We start from the raw sequence: 23,967 nt of genomic DNA on the forward strand, positions 1-23,967 counted from the left end.
AAAGAAGGCAAAGTTCACTATCTACGCATCTCTACAGCTGGCCTCAATACGAAAACATATTACTGGCATTTTTTAATTATTGAGGATTAAAACATACAGTACTGATGCTAATTTAAAAACAATAATAAAACGCTTACCTAGTATCAGTGTGATGGATGTCCCTCCCTGCTTGTTACCACACAAATCACTGATGATGGCAGAGAAATTGGAGAGAGCTTCAGTCGCAAGACATTTTTGGCGTTTTTAATCTTTGATGGTATTTCGCCTTGATCGCCATTTGCTAGTAGTGTACTAGTATTGAGCAAACAATCCACATTTTTTCACTGGATTGAAAGCTAAAACTACTCTCGCACCAGACGTAACGGCTTGTCAAACTAGACCGCATGACAATACTTTGGTTTCTGATTGGCCATACATTCTTTATTTTCAAATGTAGTACTTAAGTTACAATAAACTTTAACCGGGTCATTGAAAAGAATAAAGTATCCACTTGCAGGCATGAACACACACAGGAAATAAAATGAGTTAAAGACTAGGCTTAGTTTTTTAAAATGTCTTTTTTTGTATCCCAGACAAACTGCAGTAACCGTCCAACTGTTTATATTACATTTAACAACAGGGCTTATTTAAAATGTACATATTTAATATGTAAATTAGCCATGTGTGCACTGAACGCTGTCACAGCGCGTCAGTCTGGTGTTAGCGATTAAACGCTGATTACGTGACAAAAATTTGCAATAGATTGGCAAGTGGTATTAAATAAAATGCGTTGTCTGCCATTTCAGAATTTTTCTTGAGTAGCCCAGTTTGAAAACTGCTAGAAGAAACCACATTACCAACAGATACAGTTTAATAGTAGTAGTATTTAAATGCCGTTGTCCTGACTGGTAAATTCTTCCAGCTTCCCGTTTTATTTTGCCAATTTTCATATAAAAAATGACATTTTTATCTTGACATTTTTCATTCTTAGCCACCAAGTAAATATTTTGGACAGTTTTCAAAACAATTGTTGCTTTATTTTTACACGTTGGTGTTGTTGATAATATGATAAACGCGTATGTCTGCTTCAGGTTAAACGATGGCCCGTGTTACACAGAACACTACAAATACAATGTCAAATATACACTATGTATTTCGTTGGTTTTGTGGATTTGCTATGTTTTTAACTTATTTTAATACTGCACATAATTATATAGTTTAGAAAATGATACTTACCAAAACCATGCTTCACGTGAACTGTATTACATAAGAATTTCCTTTATTCCGATTCCAGTGGTGTTTTCTCAATGCAAGATGTATTGCCGTATATATATATATATATATATATATATATATATATATATATATATATATATATATATATATATACACATATATATATATATATATATATATATATATACATATACATACATACAATTTTATCATGCTCGTTATAGGCCTACTGGCGAAATGGTCAAGAGACAGTTGGTGCTTAACACATACGGAATAATTTTGGCCCTGAATTTTAGCATTTTTGGTCATAGAAAAGACACATTTCACATATTTTATAACGTTACCGTAGGCTACTTTTTTTTCTTTTTTTAGGTAATGAGTTTTCGTTTCACAAATCTTCTGCAGACAGTATTTTTAAGCACAACTATAATAACCTATATTTCAACAGTCACTGCCGAAGCTTATTACTTATTCTTCCAGAAGTAATGGTCGGGTGTAACGGATACAAGGTTATATTTGCACTGGGCCATGTTGTTAGCAAGCCTGATGTTGTCCATGCTTTACTGTGAAACTGCCTGAGTAACCAGGGCGGGTGTGAGCGCATTCTACTGGACTGGAGAATAAAAGCACGGGAGTTTAATTATGAAAACGCAAGTGTAAAGAAACAAGTAAAAAGATTAGCCTGTCGTCAGACATGTCATGGTAATACAACATACATTCATTTACTGCGTATTGGTATTGATTGCGTCTGGTCAAGGAAGGGGGACACACGAGCGCGTTAAGAGAATTTCAGCGGGACATTAGCGCAATGGCGCTAACACTGCGGATGCAAAGGTTTGAGCAGAACTCTCTGTAGTCGTGAAAGCGCAGCGGCAGAAGCTGTCAGGTTGCAAAGAATAATGCGAGGCTGAAAGCTACAGCAGCACCGAGTACAGCCTCATAAAGCAGTCTGAGTTACCATGGTAACTGACACGCAACATGAAACTGAGGCGCTGAATGGCTGACTGCATTTACATCATCTACCACGGGATGGGAACGTTGCAGTCAATGAATCGATGAGGCCGAGGCGCTGATCTGATCAGCAGCAGTGACTCTATGGTTTAGCGATCCTTCTTTTGAAGAACGAGACGTTGTGTGCGACTTTAACAAAAGGGATTTTTTTTTATAGTACAAACAGAAACGATTGTCACTAGTGACGATTCCACATTTTTGTCGTCACTTTCAAAAAACATTCGCAAATTACGAGAGTGACGAGCGACAGCGAAACCCCTGTTCAAATTTAAATCCAGATTAATTTGTATTATTAAATATTAGTAGTAGTTGCAGTAGTAGTATTACTATCATTATTAGCATCCCACACTTAATACATTACTTTTTTGCTGTATGTGTATGAAACATTTCAATACAATTATATAATTATACAATTCAATACAAAAGGATTTCTATTTACACTATTATTCTAATTATTATTATTATTATTGTACCACTGCGCTTAGTAAATTGTCATTTACAATGCAGTGCCTTTAGGACTGTTCACGATGAAGGATTTCTTTTTTATATATATATCTAGAACCGCCACGTGGGTCACTGTGACCAATACATTTTTAAACTGCTTTGTTATGAAAACTAGAGACATACTACTGGAAACAAATGAAAGGTTTTATTCATGAGCATCATCTCTAACATTTGCATCGCAGAAACACTATTTAAATGGAAAATTAAACATAAAAGGCTTTATTTTTAAAATGAGCGCATATACAGCACGACTACAAACAGTGAAAAAATATAATAAAATACACATTTCAAAAGAAACAGGTGTGTACATATACCCGTGTACAGGTGTAAACGGGCACATGTACACACAAAACTATAAAACCGAAATCAGTGTTTCTAATACTACATAAAAAAAATATAACACTACTTCCAGTATAACGGCTGCATTGTACTCTATGGAGGAGCGTACGCGTCTGCCAGCTGACTGTTGTAAGACTATTGTGTAAACTGGTACATACAAACCTGTAAAACCAATTTTTTTTCTAATAGTAATATAAAAAAAGAATATATAATATACGCTTCATATTAGGCACATAAGTTGTTATCCTTCCTGTCATTTCAGTTTGCTCTATACATCTGAGTGCAGCTTGCCGTATTCCAATCAAAATGCCTACTTTCAAGATTAAATATTTCCTTCTGATATATTCCCAGTTGCATTTGTGGAACAAAACAAAGTATTGTTGTCTTCAGATGCATTGAAAAATAAGCAACCAGGCTTTCACTGAGTTGGCATCTTGACAAATCCACAATCATAGCAATCGGTCTCGTAGTCAGTCTACAAACAAACGCTTGAAAAAAAAAAAATACGTGTGCTAGGAGGAGGGTGTGTGTGTTGTTTGCTGCATCTACAAAAAAAAAATAGAATATCTTACGTTATATTTAAAAAAAAATACATGTATTGTAATGCATGGGTCAGATTGACCCACGTGGCAGTTCTAGGTAGAACTGTTTATAACTATCATTTTTGCGATTCTGGCTATCAAACGCCGTCTGGATATTTAATTAATATATTTAGGAAAAGTCAAAAACGGACACACACACATACGATTTACAACAGAAGAGTAATTAACATTTTAAATCCAAAATGGGCCAAATTGATCCGGATGACGGTTCTAGTGAATCGAGAATCACCAACCAACCTGCTTAAGTGTAATCCCATTTAAGTATATTTTTAATGAAAAAATCGACTATATAATTAAGCGTGTTAAACTTAATAATAATAATAATAATAATAATAATAATAATAATAATAATAATAAATAAAATTAGTAATCCGCCATTGACATACATTGATATGCAGCGCTTTTTGACTGCCAATATGGCGGCGGGAGAAAATGTGACATGAAAACCATCAAATACTGTACAATATTTTTGTGTATACTCCAGTATACTCCAGTATCCCAAGATGCTTTGTGGTATGTTTGGCAAAATACTGGTGCCTGAAGGACTTGCTATCAGTGTACACTCCGCAATGGGTATTCATTTTTATGCTTAAAAAAAAAACGGTCATGAGATCTGTTATAAACTAGTGGGGGAAAAGCACAACGTTAAATTAGGTGACTGCAAGTTAAAAATAGGATCGGGATGAACAATTTAATTAAATTTTTCAGCTCTGTTTGAAATAAAATTAAGGAGACCAGAATTAGGCGCAGGCAAGATATGAAGGTAAAAACAAAGTGTTTTCTATTTAACAGTTTAATTATGAAAACAGAATAAACTCAATTTGTTTAAAGGGATGTCACCCGATTAAAAATAAAACCTCAAAACTTCAAGCCCTGCTTGTGTGTGCGTGTGCATTTACTTTTTCCAAAATATGTTCCATTTCATTTTAGCAATATGCACCTCTAGTATTATTTAAAATAAAATACAGTGTATGGTGGGATACTATTGTATTAATTCCCACTGTTCACTGCGCTGCTAGGAACTGTAACTGAACTATTCTAATGGTGTGTGGACGCACTAAGCCCGACTAAACATGAAACGGTACTTCAGTGTGGACGGTTTGAGCTGGATTAATTAGAATGGTTTCGAGTACGGTTCTTGAGATTGGTTATGCAGACCTGCTAACTTTGACTTTTTTTTTTTTTTTTGAGTAGTACATCTCGGGGGGGGGTTTCCACCCAGAATTGTTTTAGGGTATAAAACAGCTAAATGCTACGCTCTGGTGAGTTTTGAATTTCAGTAAAAAAAAAAAAAATTATTAGCTAGGATTGCTTCAGTTTAAATTTAATTTTGTTTACCTTAGTATAGATGAAACCTTTTTAATTTATACCAACTGAAAATTATTTCAAGTACAGAAAATAGCCATTTTTGTAGTATAAGAACATAAAGTTTACAAACGAGAGGAGGCCATTTGGCCCATCTTGCTCGTTTGGTTATTAGTAGCTTAATGATCCTAGAATCTCATCAAGCAGCTCCTTGTAGGATCCCAGGGTGTCCACTTCAACAACATTACTGGGGAGCTGGTTCCAGACCCTTACAATTCTGTGTAAAAAGTGCCTCCTATTTTCTGTTCTGAATGCCCCTTTATCTAATCTCCATTTGTGACCCCTGGTCCTTGTTTCTTTTTTCAGGTGTTTGTTTGTTTGTATTTTACTTGCTGTCAAAACATAACAAAATTTAAATATATAAGCTTCTAAAACAGAGAAACAAAGTACTTTTAAAAGGAAAAAAAACTTGTAAATGGTCACCGAGTCAGCACCAAATGTGATAGCTATCCATCCACAAAGTGAGTTGTTTGGAACAGAAAGGAATCCAACAGGTCAAACTGCACTTTCAGATCTTGAATGTTTAGCGTCATAGGTGGCTGACTTGGCTTTCCTGAGCAAGGTGTCACTAAAGGTTTGTGTGTGACACACTTGCTGCTTCACTGACATCATGACTTTGTGCGTTACCAGTGAACTTAGCATGTCTGTGCTCAGGCTGGCTCTGTGTTGGGTTTTGTTTTTGGTCACCAAGCTGAACACTCCAGCCGTTTATGACTTGTTTAAAAGAACAATGAAACAGCATTTATCCCGCAGACAAAAATGAATGCATTAATTAAAAAAACAAAGGTACCGTAGCCAGTTTGAAATAAATAATTTCCTCACAAGTCACAGTACTTCACACTCCCTCCAGTGTGTCCGAAACTGGCAGTTGAAACACAAGCGAGTCAGCTCAACAAAGCCTGATAGGCTACAGTAGAATGTCTGTGACTATACAAAGAAACTGGGTGGTAGGAATTTGTCAGTCAACCCATGAATTTTTTTTTAAAAACAGAGGTTGGATCGTCAACTAAACTCAAGAGCCGATTGGTTATTCTATCAGGTAACTAAACTCAAAACCTGATTGGTTAATCTATCTTGCTTGCCTTGTCCTAAGGCCGGCCCTGACGTTAGATGCAACACACTTTCTCCAACTACAGGAAAAATCATAGACGACGAGCGAAATATGGATTACGTATTACTGTGTATCATCTCTGATAAAAGCGTACCCACATATTACCAACTCAAAATGCGTAGAGGTTAGCAGGTCTGGTTATGTAGTGTGGACAGGGCCAAAATTAGCTCCCTGTTTTCACTCCGAACTACAAATTGCACCCAGGTTCAAAGTTCATTGCGCCTTCCCTTCAGTCCATGTGGCTGTTTTAATCCTATCAGTACACACAGGTACAGTTCAGCACCATTTCAAATGATGCAATTGTAAAACAAACCAGGCAGCGGAGATTGCACGTTCGGTGTTCTCGCTAGTCTCTTTAAAAGCAGCGAGGCAGTGTTTTTGTGTTACAGGCGCCAATGACGCATTTGTGACCATTTTAGTCGCAGTCAGTAAAAGAAACCTAAATATTCTAGAATTTAGCATTTAATGTTTTCAAGTAAGCAATTAAATATTTAGGAACATGTGTTGTATAATGATCAATCTTGAATGTGATTTCAAATTTCAATTTTGTTTTAATACATAGTATGTTTAAATCGTGGAAAAATTTTAGATTGTGAAATAAGCCATTTTTACCATGAAAAAAATACCACCCTATTCAGAAACATCTGACATCTTATACATGTTTTACGTAACTTCTGTGTTGCTAGTGACACATGTCGTAAGTTTTTTGGAAAGACCTGTAAATTGTACTAAAGGCTTTATGTACAATTGGGATTGTCAAAGCCTGTATACTGCAGTTTACAAATAGGTTGTACCCAGCGCTCCAGAGAAGGTTTTGGGTTTGGGTACCCTCTAATTTTAACAATGTGACATTTGCTGTTTTTCCTTATTAAGGTATTGGGGGGGGGGGGGAATCTCATTTTGGTTGATGGCTCTTATCTGGGTAAAACATTCACATCCTCAATGTTGTTTAGAAGTACAGTGCCAATAAGTGCAAGTTCTGGTAAAGTTTGCGGTTTTAATATTATGCTTTGGATTCGTTTTGTAATCTGGTTATTTATTTTACAGTTTTACTTTGTGGGACCTTGGGACCCCTACACCCAGATTTAGAAAGCCTTAGGCACTGTTGAAGACTAAGTTTTTTTTAGGTTCTAAAGAAAAACACGTCACCTGGCGGTTCTTTGGGGGATTTTTCACAAATGTAGTTGAGGCATGACCACGCTTACAACAGTACTGGGGACATTTTCCATGGAACCCACTGTACAGCTGAAGAATGTTCCCAAGAGTAATTCAAAGGTTAGAAAAAGCTGCCCTCAAAAAAACAAATTTAAATGATGTGTTGATTTCAAACGCTAACATTTAAGACCTACATATAAAGGGCAATTACACATCATGCCTGGTTTAATTAATGATTCAATAGATTTCTGGCCTTACCCGCGCCGTTTGCTTCCATGAAGCAGGTTGTTGTGTTTCTCGTAAACCTGAAGCTCCTCCTCCTCCTCATGGATTGCATTGGGGTCATCGGTAGCCAGATTTTCTACAGCACTGCCCAGGGGCAAAGCTTAAGGAGAGGTAGATAGAGACACTAGTTAAGCAGAGGGAAGTGCAAGTATAGCTTTGATTTAATTTAGGCCCCTGTCTCTTCTGCCATAGGACTGTTCTCATAAGCTCTTTAGTTGGGAAGAGCAGTGTGAAGTGTTAGCTTAGTGGCTCTCTTACTAGTGCTATAACAAACAAGGTATTTTCATGGTCGGATATCCGCTCAAAATTCAGTGACAAAGTGCTCGTTCTGCACACAGTACAGAGACTGCGCTCATCAGAGTGGTGAAAGATCTACTGTTAAGTGCAGATTCTACTTGTGTATCTATTCTTGTTTTTAGATTCAAGTGCTGTATTTGATACAGTGGACCATACCACTTAAATTGATCATCTTAGAAGTTGGGTTGAATTGTCTGGTATTGTCTTAAAATGGTTCAAGTCATATCTCACTCAGACAGCAATTTGTTTCATTAGGAGACTCTGTCTGGATTTTCATGGGTTGCCTGCGTCATTCCCCGAGGCTCTATACTGGGACCCATTCTTTTCTCTTTGTACATGTTACCGCTGGGTGAGATAATCCAAAAACATGGTGTTACATTCACTGCTATGTTGATGACACACAGCTCTACATCTCTGTAAAACCTGATGACACCCTGGCTGTATCAGCCTTAGCTGAATGCTTTACTGATGTGAAGGTGGATGTCTTTTTTTTTTTTACAGTTAAACAGGTTCTGTTATTAGGTTCTCAGCAGCAACAAAATACCTAAAATATCTGGGCAATTTGATCACAAACATAAAAATGGAAGTGAAAAAATGCAAGGGTCTTTTATTCTGATTTATCTTTTGCGTTGCATATTCACAACGTCACCAAAGTGCCCTTTTACCATTTGCAAAACATTGCTTAGATCTAAATAGATTTAAAATTAGATCATTTCTCCCTATGTCTGATGCTGAGAAACTAATTCATGCTTTTGTGTCTTCCCGACTTGACTACTGCAGTGCTCTCTTTGCTGGGCTTCTAGGTCACACCATAAATCACCTGCAGCTTCTACAGAATGCAACTGCTAGGCTTCTTAGCAGAACGAAAAAAGAGACCACATAACACCTGTGCTGGATTCACTGCACTGACTCTCAGTGAACTTTAGAGTTCATTTAAAATGTTTACTTCTGACTTAAAGCACTTACAGGTATGGCACCAGATTATATAAAGGAGCTCCTTGTCACATATATACCTTCTCATGATTTAAGATCAGCTGATGCAGGCCTTGTGTGCCTCTCACAAGTGTATACAAAAAGGAAGGGAGAGATAGCTTTCAGTCACTGTGCTCCCAGACTGTGGAATGCACTGCCACCTCATATCAGAAGTGCTACATCATGATGACTAAGTCAAAATTGAAAACGTATTATTTTATATTCGCTTTTTTTTTATATTTCGCTTTAATCTCTATACAAATGTATTATATTAGCTTTTTTAAACTGAATTCTAACCTCTGTTTTTGTTTAATTTCTATACCAGAGATGCCAAGTTAGGAAAGTAGAAAATAGTAGCGGAGATTATTTATTTATTTATTTTAAAAAGGCCGGGGGCTGCTAGCCCTAGAAATTAAAAGGTTCTTAGGGTCTGGCAAGCCAATAATTTTGGTAATTGTAAACACGTGGCATTTAGAAAGGAACAACCCCAATAAAAATACTTCAATACTGATGATATTCTTTTTTTTTATTTTTTTTATTTGGAATTCTATTTATTCTGGATTTAAATATTAGTAATGAAGAGTAAGTGCTATCAAACCTGGACTGAAATATTCAACCTCAAAACTTTATAAAAATAACAACACCTCAAGAAAGACTTAACATAGTTTTGTATTTACATTTTTACTACTCTGCAACTATCAAGAAAGTGTATCCAATAAATAATTATTTAAAGCAAGTTAAACCTCAAACTCCATTTGCACAAACAGTCATGGGGAGTGTCAGCTTTTGCTTGTTGCTGGTGTTTCTTCATACCTACGTGAGTGATACAGTCATGACGCCCACCACGCTTCACAGAGAAGTCTGTCCAGCAGTATTCACAGCAGACGTTAGACTGAGACACCACACTTCTTTTAATGAATGACCACTGTGGTAAATTCCTCTATTTCTGACAAGCCAACCTCAATCTTTTTGACTGAGGAGAGTGACATTTTTAGTTTGATTTGTGATTCCTGTTTGAATAACTGATAAAGCTGGGATTTTGTCACAAATTTTTACTAAAAATCAGAGGATGGTGGAAATGGTGTGTGAAGTCACGGGGATGAAAATTAAACATCGGTAAGCTTCACAGCGTATAAAACTATAAACAAAAATGTTTAACATAACATTTGGTGGGGTTTCTACAGGACAGCAAACACAAACTATAGGTTTTACAAACCTCGGTGTGCATCTGTCGCTTCTGCTGTGGTACAGTTTGCAGTTATTTTACGTTTTGGTTTGTTTGTTTACATATTATTCTGATACAGCATGTTGTACGTGTTGGATGCCTTTCTGGAGCGCCGGTCATCCTGAAGTACTCTTTTTTTTTTTTTTTATGCAGAAAATGATTACAGCGAGAGTTGGGAATCTCGTTTCCATGTTTTTCCAGAACTGGTAAACATCGCATTTCATTTCAGTTTCACTGACAATTTCGTAGTAAGCACGGTATTCACGCTGCGTTACCTCAAAAACAGTGTGTGGCCTCAGCTATGCAGAGATACATCGCTTGATTTGGGTTAAAGACTAGACAGGCATTGAAAAATGCAGCTGCAGGTTGACAAATCGGGCAGTAGAGTTGCCCCTGCATGTATGTTTAAATCAATTGACAGCGCTGAAAAGAATCAAGTGTGAACGGCTACGTTGCAAAGTAAAGCAACCGAGCTAGTTCAACATCATTAGCTAAACTGTGCAAGTGTTTTTTTTTTTTTCGTTAAGGTGGAGTTTCAAGTTGTGTTGGTAAAGTTCAATATTCTCTACAAAAATCATTCAATCCGTGTCCACCGTGACTTAATCACAGCCTTACTGACAAGCAACCAAGTAAACGTGCGATTGATAATGATAGCAAGGTGACATTTGAGCAGCAGTTTCTGAAGGACCCTTAAACTGGTTACTAAGCAACCACAGCTGTGTTGGGTTTTGGTCACCAAGCTGAGCACTCTTTCACAGTCAACATTACTGTGGAAGACGACCAAAATGCCTAGCGCAGTAACATTACAGTAATGCCCGATTATTTTGTTCTGGACAGAAATATAAAGTTTCCTTCTACAGGATTCTTGCTGATCCAAACAGGAGAGTAACATGGATTTCAGCGATTAAAAGAGAATAAAAAAACAAAAAAGACTGGACCCATTCGTTTGTAGTGAGCATTTCATAAAAAGTTAATATCAGTGAGCATAAATTGGTAGTTCTGATATTACGTTATTATTATTGGTAGTAGTAGTCCCAGTTTACAGTTAAACAGGATTACACTTATGCAGGTCTGTGATTCCCAGTCCTTACATAAATATTTTACCGTTAACAAAATCCATAATGCTACATTAATCATCTTACTGAACTTCAATATAAAAATCACAAACCAGCCGATCATGACTTGTTTAAAGCACAATGAAACGGCATTTATCTACAATGTAGTTGTACCCTTCTTGTAAAGTAAACAGAAGCCTTACGTACCTTAACCACATTAACAATGTTAATGCTGTGCTCATTTTTATCAAATCGAATTTTACTGACATCCCTGTATGGTAACAGGCGTTTGTGAAAAACGGGGCAACGAGCCAAAAACAGAATATTAAACTTAAATATTGTACTATATTATTATAATAAATGTACTTACCCCCTTGTCATTCTCGTAAAATCCTCATTCAGCTGTATTTTCTTTTCATGCGATGCAGTTATCTATCACGTAACTGAACTCAAACCCTGATTGGTTAATCTATCTTGCCTTGCCCTACGGCCGGCCCTGACGTTAGATGCAACACTTTCTCTAACTACAGGCAACATCATAGATGATGAGCAAAATATGGATTACGTATTATTGCGTATCATCTCTGATAAAAGCGTACCTGTGTATTACCAACTCAAAATGCGTAGCGGATACGCAAAATGCGTAGAGGTTAGCCGGTCTGCAGTAAACATACATTTAAGTATCGTATATTCTCACTTTAAACAACACATTTTTAATGCCTGGCCAGGCTAAAAGTGGTGCGCTTAAAAATGGATCACTTAAATAATATTCACTTTTGTGTGACAGGTGTCACAATACCCCTTTGCCATAGCACAGAAGCAGAACCTCCAAAATAGTAGCTGCTACAGCCAAATTATACCAGTTGGCATCTCTGCCATACACATGAATTGTATTTAGATTTTCTTCTGTTTTTGTCCTGTACAGTGCTTTGATATACTTTTTGTATGAAAGACACTATATAAATAAAGGATTGACTTATTGATTGATTTGGCAACTTGGGTTCCGACTGTTTACTTCATTCTGCAAAAAACTTTTTAAATAGGGGTAAAGAGCAGCTGTGTTCATACGGTTTTTTTTTGTATATACTGTATTAATCCCACATCAAAACTGAGCTGTTATTTCAATTCCCATTTTAGAAACTGTTGTGCAAATTCTAGAAAGGTGGTAAATTTGTGCAAGGCAAAAAATGTTCTGATACGTATATGCCTCTTCTATAAAATTGTTAATTAAAAAAATAAATAAAATCCTTTTTTTCCCCCAGTTGATGACACTTATGGCAAATAAGATTTAGTACAATTTTCTGGAATCCAGCATTTTAATTGGGCTATTGCAAAGAGAAAGCTAACTAGCTAAATCTGATGCTAGCATCTATTTTATATTTACCCAAAAGATTTACACATTGAGACCAAGGCCTCATTTACAAGCGGGTCCTGGAAAACAATTAAAAAAAAAAACAAAAAAAAAAACACAACAACACACGACAATTGCGATGTATAAAAAGCAAATTACAATGTTAAACACAATAAAAACAGTAATATCTATTTGTTAATGTGCACTGAGGGAGAAGCGTTGGCAGGAGGTTCTAAGCAATTCACGAATACCATCTCTAAAACCAGAGATGGAAAGATTATCAAATTCCATCTTCACACTATGGTGGAAACAATTTCATGTCTTTGGGAGTTGATAAGCTGTATGCAGATACTTTGTCTCAGACTGTTCCACATCCTCTCCTTACCATCACCATCCTGCTCCCCTACGCCCCGATAGCGGTGCATGCGCAGGACGTGATCAGAAATCTCGCGGTCCAGCTCTGGGTCCATCTGATCCAGCATGATGAACAGCAGGTCAAAACGGGAAAGCAGAGAGTCCTGCAGCCCAATGTTCTCCATGGGGGTCTTGTACTGGTCATACTGGAAGAGGGGAGAGAGAGACTGTTATCCAAGCACTAATCTGCTACATTGAAAATGGGTTCAACGGAGAGAGGTGCAAAGAAAATATACCTTTGATTAATTTGAGAGATCAGTGGCAAAAAATGTAGACAGGGTCACATAAAGCCAGTGAAAGTGACCCAGTCTTATAGAGAACTATCTGAAGAAATAATAGGGCAATTTTTCTTCTTCAGTGTCTCCAGACAAGATGACAAAGCATACCCTTAAACAATGATACACAATAATTTCTTACTACTATTTAGAATAAATAAAGCCTCGTTTCCACCCCTGATTAGCTCCACCCCCCAGGTGTACTCACCCTGCCATAAACAGGGTTGGCAGCAGCCAGGACACTGCAGCGTGCGTTCAGCCTGGCATGGATGCCTGCCTTGGCGATGGTAACCCGACCCTGCTCCATCACCTCATGGATGGCAGTTCGGTCCATGTCAGACATCTTGTCAAACTCATCGATACAGACCACGCCTCTGTCTGCCAGCACCATGGCGCCTGCCTCCAACCGACGTTCACCTGAGTGAAAGGAGGCACATTTCACGATCACATTTTTTTCTTGAGGATGACATTAATACGATATTAAAATAGGTATGATAATAAGACTGGAGAAAATAGCCTACATCTGAACTTTTTTCATCAATCAGATTCTGTATATAGAAAATACTTGGGAGTAGCACTAAATTAGCTAAATATGTTTATTTCTCCAACTAGGAGTTTAATTAATGCATGGGCCTTACCAACCAATACCCTAATCCATTGATTTATTTTAGCATAATGCAGGGTGGGACAAATCACTTTGTAGGCTGGTGGTCATTTGGCCACTAGTTTTCTAAACATGGTGCTCAAGTAAACTTAATGGTGGCCAACATTTTCAAATGGGTACAATATGAGGAGACATGTATATTTTGCACACACATTGCTTTTGCAGGGTTAGAAACCCCCGCTCGCCCAAGGTGAATTAAATCTGATGAGGACTAGTTGATGTCTGTCTCAGTAGTCCTCTGGATGAGTACTTAAAACACATACACATACTCACATTCACAGGCTTGCGTTACAAAAATACAATAAAGTCAATTTTCTAACAGGGTGTAGCAATGGTGAATAAGCTTCTCAATGAGCAATCCCAAGTGAAATCACGGCAATCCACAATGAATTTAAAATATATACATCATTTTTAAATTAGGACGTACCTGGTACGTCCTAATTTATGTTGTCCCCAGTAATGTTGTTGAAGCCGACACCCTGGGATCCTTCAAGAAGCTGCTTGATGAGATTCTGGGATCAATAAGCTACTAACAACCAAGCGAGCAAGATGGGCTGAATGGCCTCCTCTCATTTGTAAACTTTATGTTCTTATGGTACGTTTGGCAGCACAGAGTGAGCGTTAAGAACGTACCAGGTATGACAAATAGCAAGGGGTTAAACATTTCAAGTTATTCAGGGTTCTCCTCAGGAACTCTACAGCGGGCGGCAGAACATTATAGCCGGGAGCACTTAACAGAAAAATAAACTTGCCTGACCTTAAATATATAATACAAAGAATTTTAATAATGTGATGTCTTTCATTGACTATCTGGCTGCTCTATGTTCTTTCTATGTTTTCTTTTTGATTACTTTTTTTTATTTATTTTTTTATGGTAAATTACTGTGCTTATTTAGGCACGCTACGATTTGACTGGGGAAAGATAAATCATACGGTTATTGGAGTTCAGAGAAAAAAAAAGAAAAAACTAACCTTTTCACTGCCTTTTTAGCATAATTATTGAGCTTACCGCTTCATTTAAATTGTTTTCTTTGTGTTAAGTTTTAAGGGCATTTTGTTAATGCACGTCTTTGTTTTTTGCTGTCTACATTTTTTTAATGCAACTGTTCATTTTAACCTCTATTTATTTATTTTTACACACACACACACTTGGTCACCATCATAACTGTTGCATGAAACCAGAGTGTAATAATCCAGCACCTCTCTGCACTTAAGCATTTGTATATCATCTGATAAGTGTTCATCTGATATCCCATCACGCCTTTCTTCTTAAAAGGTATATAGCCTCCCAATATCTCTCACAAGCACCTGGGTACATACTGTTATGATATCACAACAAAAGGAATACGCTTTTTTTTGGTGCATATGTATAGCTATTATGTACTATATATCACCTTACAGTACAAAATAAGACAAAAAATGGACTGAATGATAATACCCGAAAATAATCTTAATTTTTTTTAATAAAGTAGCTGGTGCAGATATAGTATTAGGCAGTGGATTGCGCAGATCGTCAGCTTATTTTGACCCCCTGCATTCATTGTCACTATTTTTGCTTTGAAAATAACCGGTTATTTTTTTAGCAGTCATTTTTAACGTTTTAGCCTCTCTAAGTGCTTAACACAGAAAACCCACCCCTTCAACTCTCTGATTGGTTAAATGTGTCAAGACGTAACACAGCTGTCATGTGGTTCCAAAATTTTTTTTCCCCCACCCAGCAACATATAACGTAAAGAGCTCAGTGAATGAAGCAATGTCAGGGAGATGGTGATTCTTGTCTTACCGGTCTCCTGGTCGGTGGTGACGGCGGCAGTCAGACCCACCCCGGAGGAGCCTCGGCCCGTGGTGGGGATGGCCCGGGGAGCTGTGTGCAACACGTAACGCAAGAGCTGGGACTTTGCCACAGAGGGGTCACCTGGAAGACAGAGGGGAAGCAAGGTTAGGCGACGATCAACAACGGTCTTAAAAATAAATAAAATAGTTTTTAAATATATAAAGCTATAAATTTATAACACCAATTCAAAGCATCAGAATACACTATGTATATAAGGACGACCTGACAGACCCTCTTATTTCCCCATATTCTTACATTCTCAAACTGAAGTTATCAAGTTTAATCAGATTCTGTAAGCGATTCTCCAAATATAATAAAAACTCCAATGAATTCAGTGAAAAATTCTGGCTTCAGGACTGAATACAAAATACTTGTTTTCAAACAGTAATTCCAAACACGTCTTTGAAAGCCTATAATTTACTGTTAGATTGAATGAGTCTGGCAGCACCTATGAGCAGGACGTTAATATCCCCACGGATTCGAGAGCCGTTCTCCAGAACCTTTTCAACCCCCCCAAGCAGCATACAGAGAATGGCCTTCTTGATGTACTCGTGCCCATGGATACTGGGAGCCAGAGACCTGGCTAGCTGGTTAAAGATATCCTGCAGAAGTGGTGGGAAAGGGAAAAAACAGGATTAACACAATGCAATAGTGCTGGGATAAATATGTCCGCCACAATGTATTTTGCTTGAAGAAATGATTGACCCCAGGGGTTTCACAATAGCTAAGCTTGTTTCATATATGCCCCTTAATAAGGAAAGGAAACGAAAATGCTGTAAAACAAAATGGATTTTCAGTTTATTGTTTATAAAATGCTGCTGTAGTAGCCACTCAATCCTAGCGCTCCTGCATGTAACCACTGGCCTTAGCAGTAGAGATCTTTTAAAAATGAGATCACAGCTAGTAGCTCCATTCCAGTTATATTTTCTATGGATCTCAGGTTCAATACAACACCCTGTGCATTGGAATTTGAGTTCCATTTAGCACTTTAAAGACTACAAGACAGGATACAAAGATGGCAAAGAGAATGATCTGCAGTCAACTTTACTAACTTAACTGGAAAAATGAATCAGGACAAGATGCAATTTCAATTTTTTTCCTTGTTTGATACACTTTGAGAATTACTGATGGCTTCAATGAGCTAAAATGTCAGAAGTCTTTAATATATAGACTATGAAAGTAGAGTAACAATTCTCTACCTTAGAGCGAGCTTTGCTGAACTTCCTGATCTTGGCCACATCATCAGCCGAGAATAGAGGAGATACCTCCTTGCTCATCTGCTTCACATGGCAGGCAATCATGATGGTTCTGAGAAGGTGGGGGGGAGAGAGAGGTAACAAAAAGGTAACTGCAGAAGACAACAGCAAAGCCCTTGCTGGCCTTAAGAAAACTTCCTAAGTTGTTGATCTTGTCTTACCTGCTGCTAAACATTAAAAGGGGTACACACAGGTCCATAATTTGTCCTAAAAAAAAAAAAAAAAAAAAGCAATAAGAACTTTTGATCTTACCTAAATGTTCCTGAGGTGTATCCACCCTTCTTTCCTGGCAGACAGCGATAGGTCCCGATGACCTGCACCCGGTCCCCTGGTTTAACCTGGTCCACAAGGTCACTGTCCAGCACAATGTCCACAGATCGCGGCAGCTGGCCAGCTGGTGCCTTTTCTGGCATCTCCTGAATGGTGATGGTCTGGTGGTCTTTGTATATAGACAGACCGAACTCTGTCTCCAATGGGTTGTTCTCCTCATCCTGCAAGGAGCAGTACAAAGTAAAGAGGATCACAAAATCTAAGAATGCAGGGTACAATTTAAGACCCATTGCATAACAGTTTTGAACCTTCCCAGCTTTTGATGCAAGCTTAATTTGACGCACCACAGCTGACTTAACACACATCTTTTGCTAGGTAACTTGAAATCAAGGCTCACAGTAAAACTTGGAATGGCTCAAATTGTGGGACCTCATAAGACTTAATTAGCTAAAAGCATTTTACCATCAGAAAATAGAACAAACATTTTATTAGAAAGAAAAGTGATTAGATAAATAAACGATCACAGGTGGTGGCTCAACTTTCACGAAATTATTTGAAAACATGAACGTGATTTTTGAGACACCAACTTTATAAATTTTGGTCCATATGACCAATAATTAATTGAATAATGGAAACATTTGTAACAATATTTATCAATTTTTATGACAGTGAGTTTTAGTAAAGACTGAGCAGATTATCAGAAGGCCTATGGAATACTGACCTTCGTGGGGTAGACAGCACTGGAGGGGAAGGCTTCCAGTGAAGTTAAGTCTGTGTATTTCCGCTCCATGGTTTTCTTGGTGGCAGCACAATAGTGGACGCTGTGGACCACCTTTGGACGCACCAGCGAGCCTGCAGACACACAGAACAGAGGAGCAGGGATGAGTTATGAAGACAGGTTATGGAAACTAATTTTTTTCATGTTTAAAAGGAAATTGGAAAAGTTTACCCCCAGCCATACTTTAAGCACACCAGAGACCAGAACCAGGAGTAAAAACTCACACTTTGTGACAATGCCCTCCACACAGACAGCACTTCCCAGGAAGCGGGAGGTGAGAGTGCGGGGCGTTACATGCTTGCTGCCAAAGCTCCCCTCCAAACCAATGTAGAACTCCTCATATTGCTTGGCATAGGTGGCATCAACAGTGGCAACCAGCTCCTTCAGGGCATGCTGGAATGGCAGCAGTTCCTCAAACGCATTGTTTAGTAACCTAACAACACAAGACACATCAGGGCCACATACACAAAGCACTTACCACTATACTGTGTTAAAAAGCTTCAAATAAAGAACTAGGGTACACCTTAGTTGTTTCTTGCTGGTTCTGTAACACTAACAGTGGATGTTTTGTAATTATGGCACATCAACCCTGGGTACAAGGCTATTTGTGTTCAAAAATCTGTTTAGAATTGTTATAGTTATTGCATTATCGGGAAACCACAGTGAAGTATGTGAAATTCTATATTTTACATTGGCAGAAAATTCTGTTTTCCATAGACCTGAAGGGAAATGTACCAATTCAAAGATATGAGGATATTTAGTAAGCAAAAGCTCCTCCCTCCTGTTTTTGCAGGGGTAGCCTGGGAGCAGCACAGCCGAGTTCACTCAGCCAGAGCTACACTCACCGAGCAGCACGGTTCTCATTCCTCCGTCGAAGGTCATTGATGTTCACAATCAGACGGCACTGGTTATTGCTGATCATGTCCCGTACTTTGCTCTGGTAAACTCCCTGATCTTGCTGTAACAAGTAAAGTACAGTTGATTAAAAAATATACTGCATCAATAATAGTATAAAATCAGTGGTTTGCTGGTTGGCAAAACATAATGCAGGTTGAGATTTCTGTTACTCTCACCCAGTTAATCAGAACCTGCAGAGTTACACAAAAAAAAAAATATTGGAACACCTGCCATAACAAAGCATGTTATTTAGTGTAGCTTGGTTGGATAAAAGCCCCATTTACACTCATCTTTTTACATTGCTGTAAGCGCAGCAGCTACAATGATGTAAAAAGGTACGTGTAAACGTGGCTAAGGAAACACCTGTTTCCAGATGTTACACAACATGAGCAGTGTCCCAAAAAAACACACACATATATACACACACACAATAAAATAGATTTCTAGCCCCTGCCTCAACCCTATAAGAGAAGATAAGTTATTATATGTTATCACATGGTTTACTGCATACTATATACTACTATACTATAAAATCAGACAAGTTTAAAATAAAAAGGTACACCTGATTTACATAAAATACATACTCTTGGTTTGGCTGGCCAGTCTGAGACAAATAATATTTCAAACCCTGAGAAAATCTGCATATCAAATTTACAGAACAGCAGCTACAGGTGTTGGAAAAATTGGAAATACCGGTGTCCCAGGAAATAAGTTGATCGGGAAATAAGTTGATCAAGCTCTAGAATTTAAAGGGGAGGTTCCATTGTTTCTAATGTAAACCAGCCTAGGAAATAAGTAGATCAAGCCAGGAAATAAGCTGATTGGATATATTAATGAACAATAAATAATTTAAAATGTTGTAAGTATAATTTTTATCAATTAGTAGATCGGATTTATTTAGATCCAATATATTAGCCTAACAAAAATGCATAATTTAAAATGACTTTTGTACGTATAATTTACATTAACATGTAGATTGGATATATTCGACAGTATTACGCTAGATAAGGGAATGTGAATATCGCTGTAATATATATTCGCAGCAAATAAATAATTTAAAATGAATTGTATGATTGTACATTTCTGATTGTGTATTTCTGTTTGTGGAACAAACGTTAACTACCAAAATGTGTTGGTATTGACGTTATTTTGCATTTCTGGAGGTGTTTTTGTTTTGGGAAGCACTACAGTAAAATTAATTAGTTAAAAACTAAAGAGTTAACGTCTTTACTAAACTGGTAAATACGTGTAGTTCAATACCAACCAAGATAGCTATTGTAAGAAAGAGAGATCACAGAGTATATGTAGGCTACTGTAGATCAGCATGATTTTAAAAATGGTAAATTCCTGTAGTGCAACAACCATTGTAAGACATAACGAGCAATCATATCTACCATGGCAAACGTTTTTCATTTCTGTTTGTCCTATCAAGAGGATTTGACAGGGTTCTTTTTTTTTTTTTTTTTTTTAAACATAGTACAGATCTTATCCCTTTAGTAATACTATATATTACTGCAAGGAATACAATCAGGGGTTTCGCTGTCGCTCGTCACTCTCGTAATTTGCGAATGTTTTTTGAAAGTGACGACAAAAAAAATGTGGAATCGTCACTAGTGACGATCGTTTCTGTTTGTACTATAAAAAAAAATCCCTTTTGTTAAAGTCACACACAACGTCCTCCTGTTCAAAAGAAGGATCGCTAAACCATAGAGTCACTGCTGCTGATCAGATCAGAGCCTCGGCCTCATCGATTCATTGACTCTGCAACGTTCCCATCCCGTGGTAAGCGACGTAAATGCAGTCAGCCATTCAGCGCCTCAGTTTCATGTTGCGTGTCAGTTACCATGGTAACCCAGACCGCTTTGTGAGGCTGTGCTAGGTGCTGCTGTAGCTTTCAGCCTCACATTATTCTTTGCAACCTGACAGCTTCTGCTGCTGTGCTTTCACGACTACAGAGAGTTTTGCTCAAACCTTTGCATCCGCAGTGTTCGTGCTAGGCCGCGCCATTGCACCAATGTTCCACTGAAACTCTCTTAACGCGCTCGTGTGTCCACTTTCCCTGACCAGACGCAATCAATACCGATACGCAGTAAATTAATGCATGTTTTATTAGCATGACATGTCTGACGACAGGCTAATCTTTGGCTAAACTTGTTTGTTTACACTTGCGTTTTCATAATTAAACTCCCTTGCTTTTATTCTCCAGTCCAGTAGAATGCGCTCACACCCTCCCTGGTTACAGGCAGTTTCACAGTAAAGCCCGGACGACAGGCTTGTTAACAACATGGCCCGGCGCAAATATAACCTCGTATCCCTGTTACACCCGACCATTACTTCTGGAAGAATAAGTAATAAGCTTCGGCAGTGACTGTTGAAATATAGGTTATTATAGTTGTGCTTAAAAATACTGTCTGCAGAAGATTTACGAAACGAAAACGCATCATTAACTAAAAAAAAAAAAAAAAAAAAGTAGCCTATGGTAACGTTATAAAATATGTTAAAATGTGTCTTTTCTATGACCAAAAATGCTAAAATTCAGGGCCAAAATTATTCCATATGTGTTAAGCACCAACTGTCTCTTGACCATTTCGTCAGTAGGCCTATAGAGCATGATAAAATTATATATATATATATATATATATATATATATATACAGTGTATGTGGTTTTAAACGGCACTGGATATATGCCTACAATACATCTTGCATTGAGAAAACACCACTGGAATCGGAATAAAGGAAATTATTAAGTAAGAACATAAGAAAGTTTACAAACAAGAGGAGGCCATTCAGCCCATCTTGCTCGTTTGGTTGTTAGTAGCTTATTGATCCCAGAATCTCATCAAGCAGCTTCTTGAAGGATCCCAGGGTGTCAGCTTCAACAACATTACTGGGGAGTTGGTTCCAGACCCTCACAATTCTCTGTGTAAAAAAGTGCCTCCTATTTTCTGTTCTGAATGCCCCTTTATCTAATCTCCATTTGTGACCCCTGGTCCTTGTTTCTTTTTTCAGGTCAAAGAAGTCCCCTGGGGTCGACATTGTCAATACCTTTTAGGATTTTGAATTTATGTAATACAGTTCACGTGCTGCATGGTTTTGGTAAGTAGCATTTTCTAAACTATATAATTATGTGCAGTATTAAAATAAGTTAAAAACATAGCAAATCCACAAAACCAACGAAATACATAGTGCATATTTGATATTTTATTTGTAGTGTTCTGTGTAACACGGGCCATCGTTTAACCTGAAGCAGATATACGCGTTTATCATATTATCAACAACACCAACGTGTGTTGTAAAAATAAAGCAACAATTGTTTTGAAAACTTTCCACAATATTTACTTGGTGGCGAAGAATGAAAAATGTCATTTTTTATATGAAAATTGGCAAAATAAAAGGGGAAGCTGGAAGAATTTACCAGTCAGGACAACGGCATTCAAATACTACTACTATTAAACTGTATCTGTTGGTAATGTGGTTTCTTCTAGCAGTTTTCAAACTGGGGTTCACGTACCCCTGGGGGTACTCGAGAAAAATTCTGAAATGGCGGACAACACATTTTATTTAGTACCACTTGCCAATCTATTGCAAACTTTTATCATGTAATCAACGTTTAATCGTTAACACCAGACTGCTGTGCTGTAACAGTGTTCAGTGCACACATGGCTAACTTACATATTAAATATGTACATTTTAAATAAGCCCTGTTTAAATATAATATAAACAGTTGGGCGGTTACTGCAGTCTGTGTAGGATACAAAAAAAAGACATTTTAAAACTAAAAGCCTAGTCTTTAACTCATTTTATTTCCTGTGTGCGTTCATGCCTGCAAGTCGATATTTATTCTTTTCAATGACCCGATTAAAGTTTATTGTAACTTAAGTACTACATTTCAAAATACAGAATGTATGGCCAATCAGAAACCAAAGTACTGTCATGCGGTCTAGTTTGACAAGCCGTTACGTCTGGTGTGAGAGTAGTAAGAGTTTTTAGCTTTCAATCCAGTGAAAAAATGTGGGATGTTTGCTCAATACCAGTACATTACTAGAAAAGGCCGATCAAGACGAAATACCATCAAAGATTAAAAACGCCAAAAATGTCTTGCGACTGAAGCTCTCTCCAATTTCCCTGCCATCATCAGTGATTTGTGTGGTAACAAGCAGGGAGGGACATCCATCACACTGATACTAGGTAAGCGTCTTTTTATTCTTTTTTAATTGGCATCAGTACTGTACGTTTTAGTCACCAATAATTAAAAAATGCCAGTAATATGTTTTCGTATTGAGGTCAGCTGTAGAGATGCGTAGATAGTGAACTTTGCCTTCTTTTCTATAACTTTATCATCAATATAAATACATGATTGCGGTAAACTTGTGCGCGCGAATTAAAAAACAAAACTGTTAGCCAATACTGTAAAATGTCGCAGAAGAAAACCCACTCGTCTTTTCAGCAAGAGTGAAATAGAACAAACAGAACAACACGTTGTAGAAGATGAAGACTTGGATTCGGAACAGCAGAAAAAAAAGAACAAACAAAGCTCACATGCGTCAGATAACAGAAAAAGAAAACAAGCAGCAAAGTTTCAGCTTTATTGCAAAACTCTGTTTCCATGGATTGTATATAATATTATAACAATGTTTTTTTTTTCTTTTTATTGTAAAAAGACATGGTATAAGTAATTCATAATGCATTCTGTGTCTATGTAGCTTTTCAAGGCAAATAAATCTGGTTCTTGAATTTTAATGTTCTAAAACTTTACAGCTGTACATTACCAATTTATTTAAACTGTAGAGCATTATTAAAACGGTTTAAATTAAATAATTGTTTTGGTCAATACAGTGATTTAAGGTATAAAATAAAAACAGGATTCATAACACCCTTGAAGACTTGAGCTGTGTGCCAGTAGTGACTACTGAATATCTGGAGTGACTAATGTTTTTAGAAAGGATTAGTCACTAGTGACTACAAAAATCTAGAACCCAGGGGAAACCCTGAATACAATTGTCATGTTTACGAAGAATATGGCATTTATGTTAATGTACTGTGTGCAAACATGAGAGATTTTTTTTAATTCCCAACCTGAGTACACGACAC

The 23,967-nt window shown here is 37.4% G+C and overlaps 1 protein-coding gene across 1 annotated transcript in view; it reads right to left on the minus strand.

The window, feature by feature from the left end:
• The window catches only part of LOC117402887 (zygotic DNA replication licensing factor mcm3), a 45,771-nt gene that overhangs the window by 14,106 nt on the left and 7,698 nt on the right, over nt 1-23,967 (minus strand). Inside the window, exons 2-11 of the mRNA XM_034921436.2 lie at nt 18,824-18,936; nt 18,203-18,411; nt 17,922-18,052; nt 17,183-17,421; nt 16,874-16,982; nt 16,123-16,276; nt 15,624-15,755; nt 13,385-13,593; nt 12,873-13,047; nt 7,561-7,687 (exon numbers count right to left, since the gene is read on the minus strand). Of these exons, the coding sequence (XP_034777327.2) occupies nt 7,561-7,687; nt 12,873-13,047; nt 13,385-13,593; nt 15,624-15,755; nt 16,123-16,276; nt 16,874-16,982; nt 17,183-17,421; nt 17,922-18,052; nt 18,203-18,411; nt 18,824-18,936 (1,598 nt within the window). The remainder of the gene's footprint in view (nt 1-7,560; nt 7,688-12,872; nt 13,048-13,384; nt 13,594-15,623; nt 15,756-16,122; nt 16,277-16,873; nt 16,983-17,182; nt 17,422-17,921; nt 18,053-18,202; nt 18,412-18,823; nt 18,937-23,967) is intronic.

Source organism: Acipenser ruthenus, chromosome 5 (genome assembly GCF_902713425.1).
Source record: "Acipenser ruthenus chromosome 5, fAciRut3.2 maternal haplotype, whole genome shotgun sequence".
Taxonomy (NCBI): domain Eukaryota; kingdom Metazoa; phylum Chordata; class Actinopteri; order Acipenseriformes; family Acipenseridae; genus Acipenser; species Acipenser ruthenus.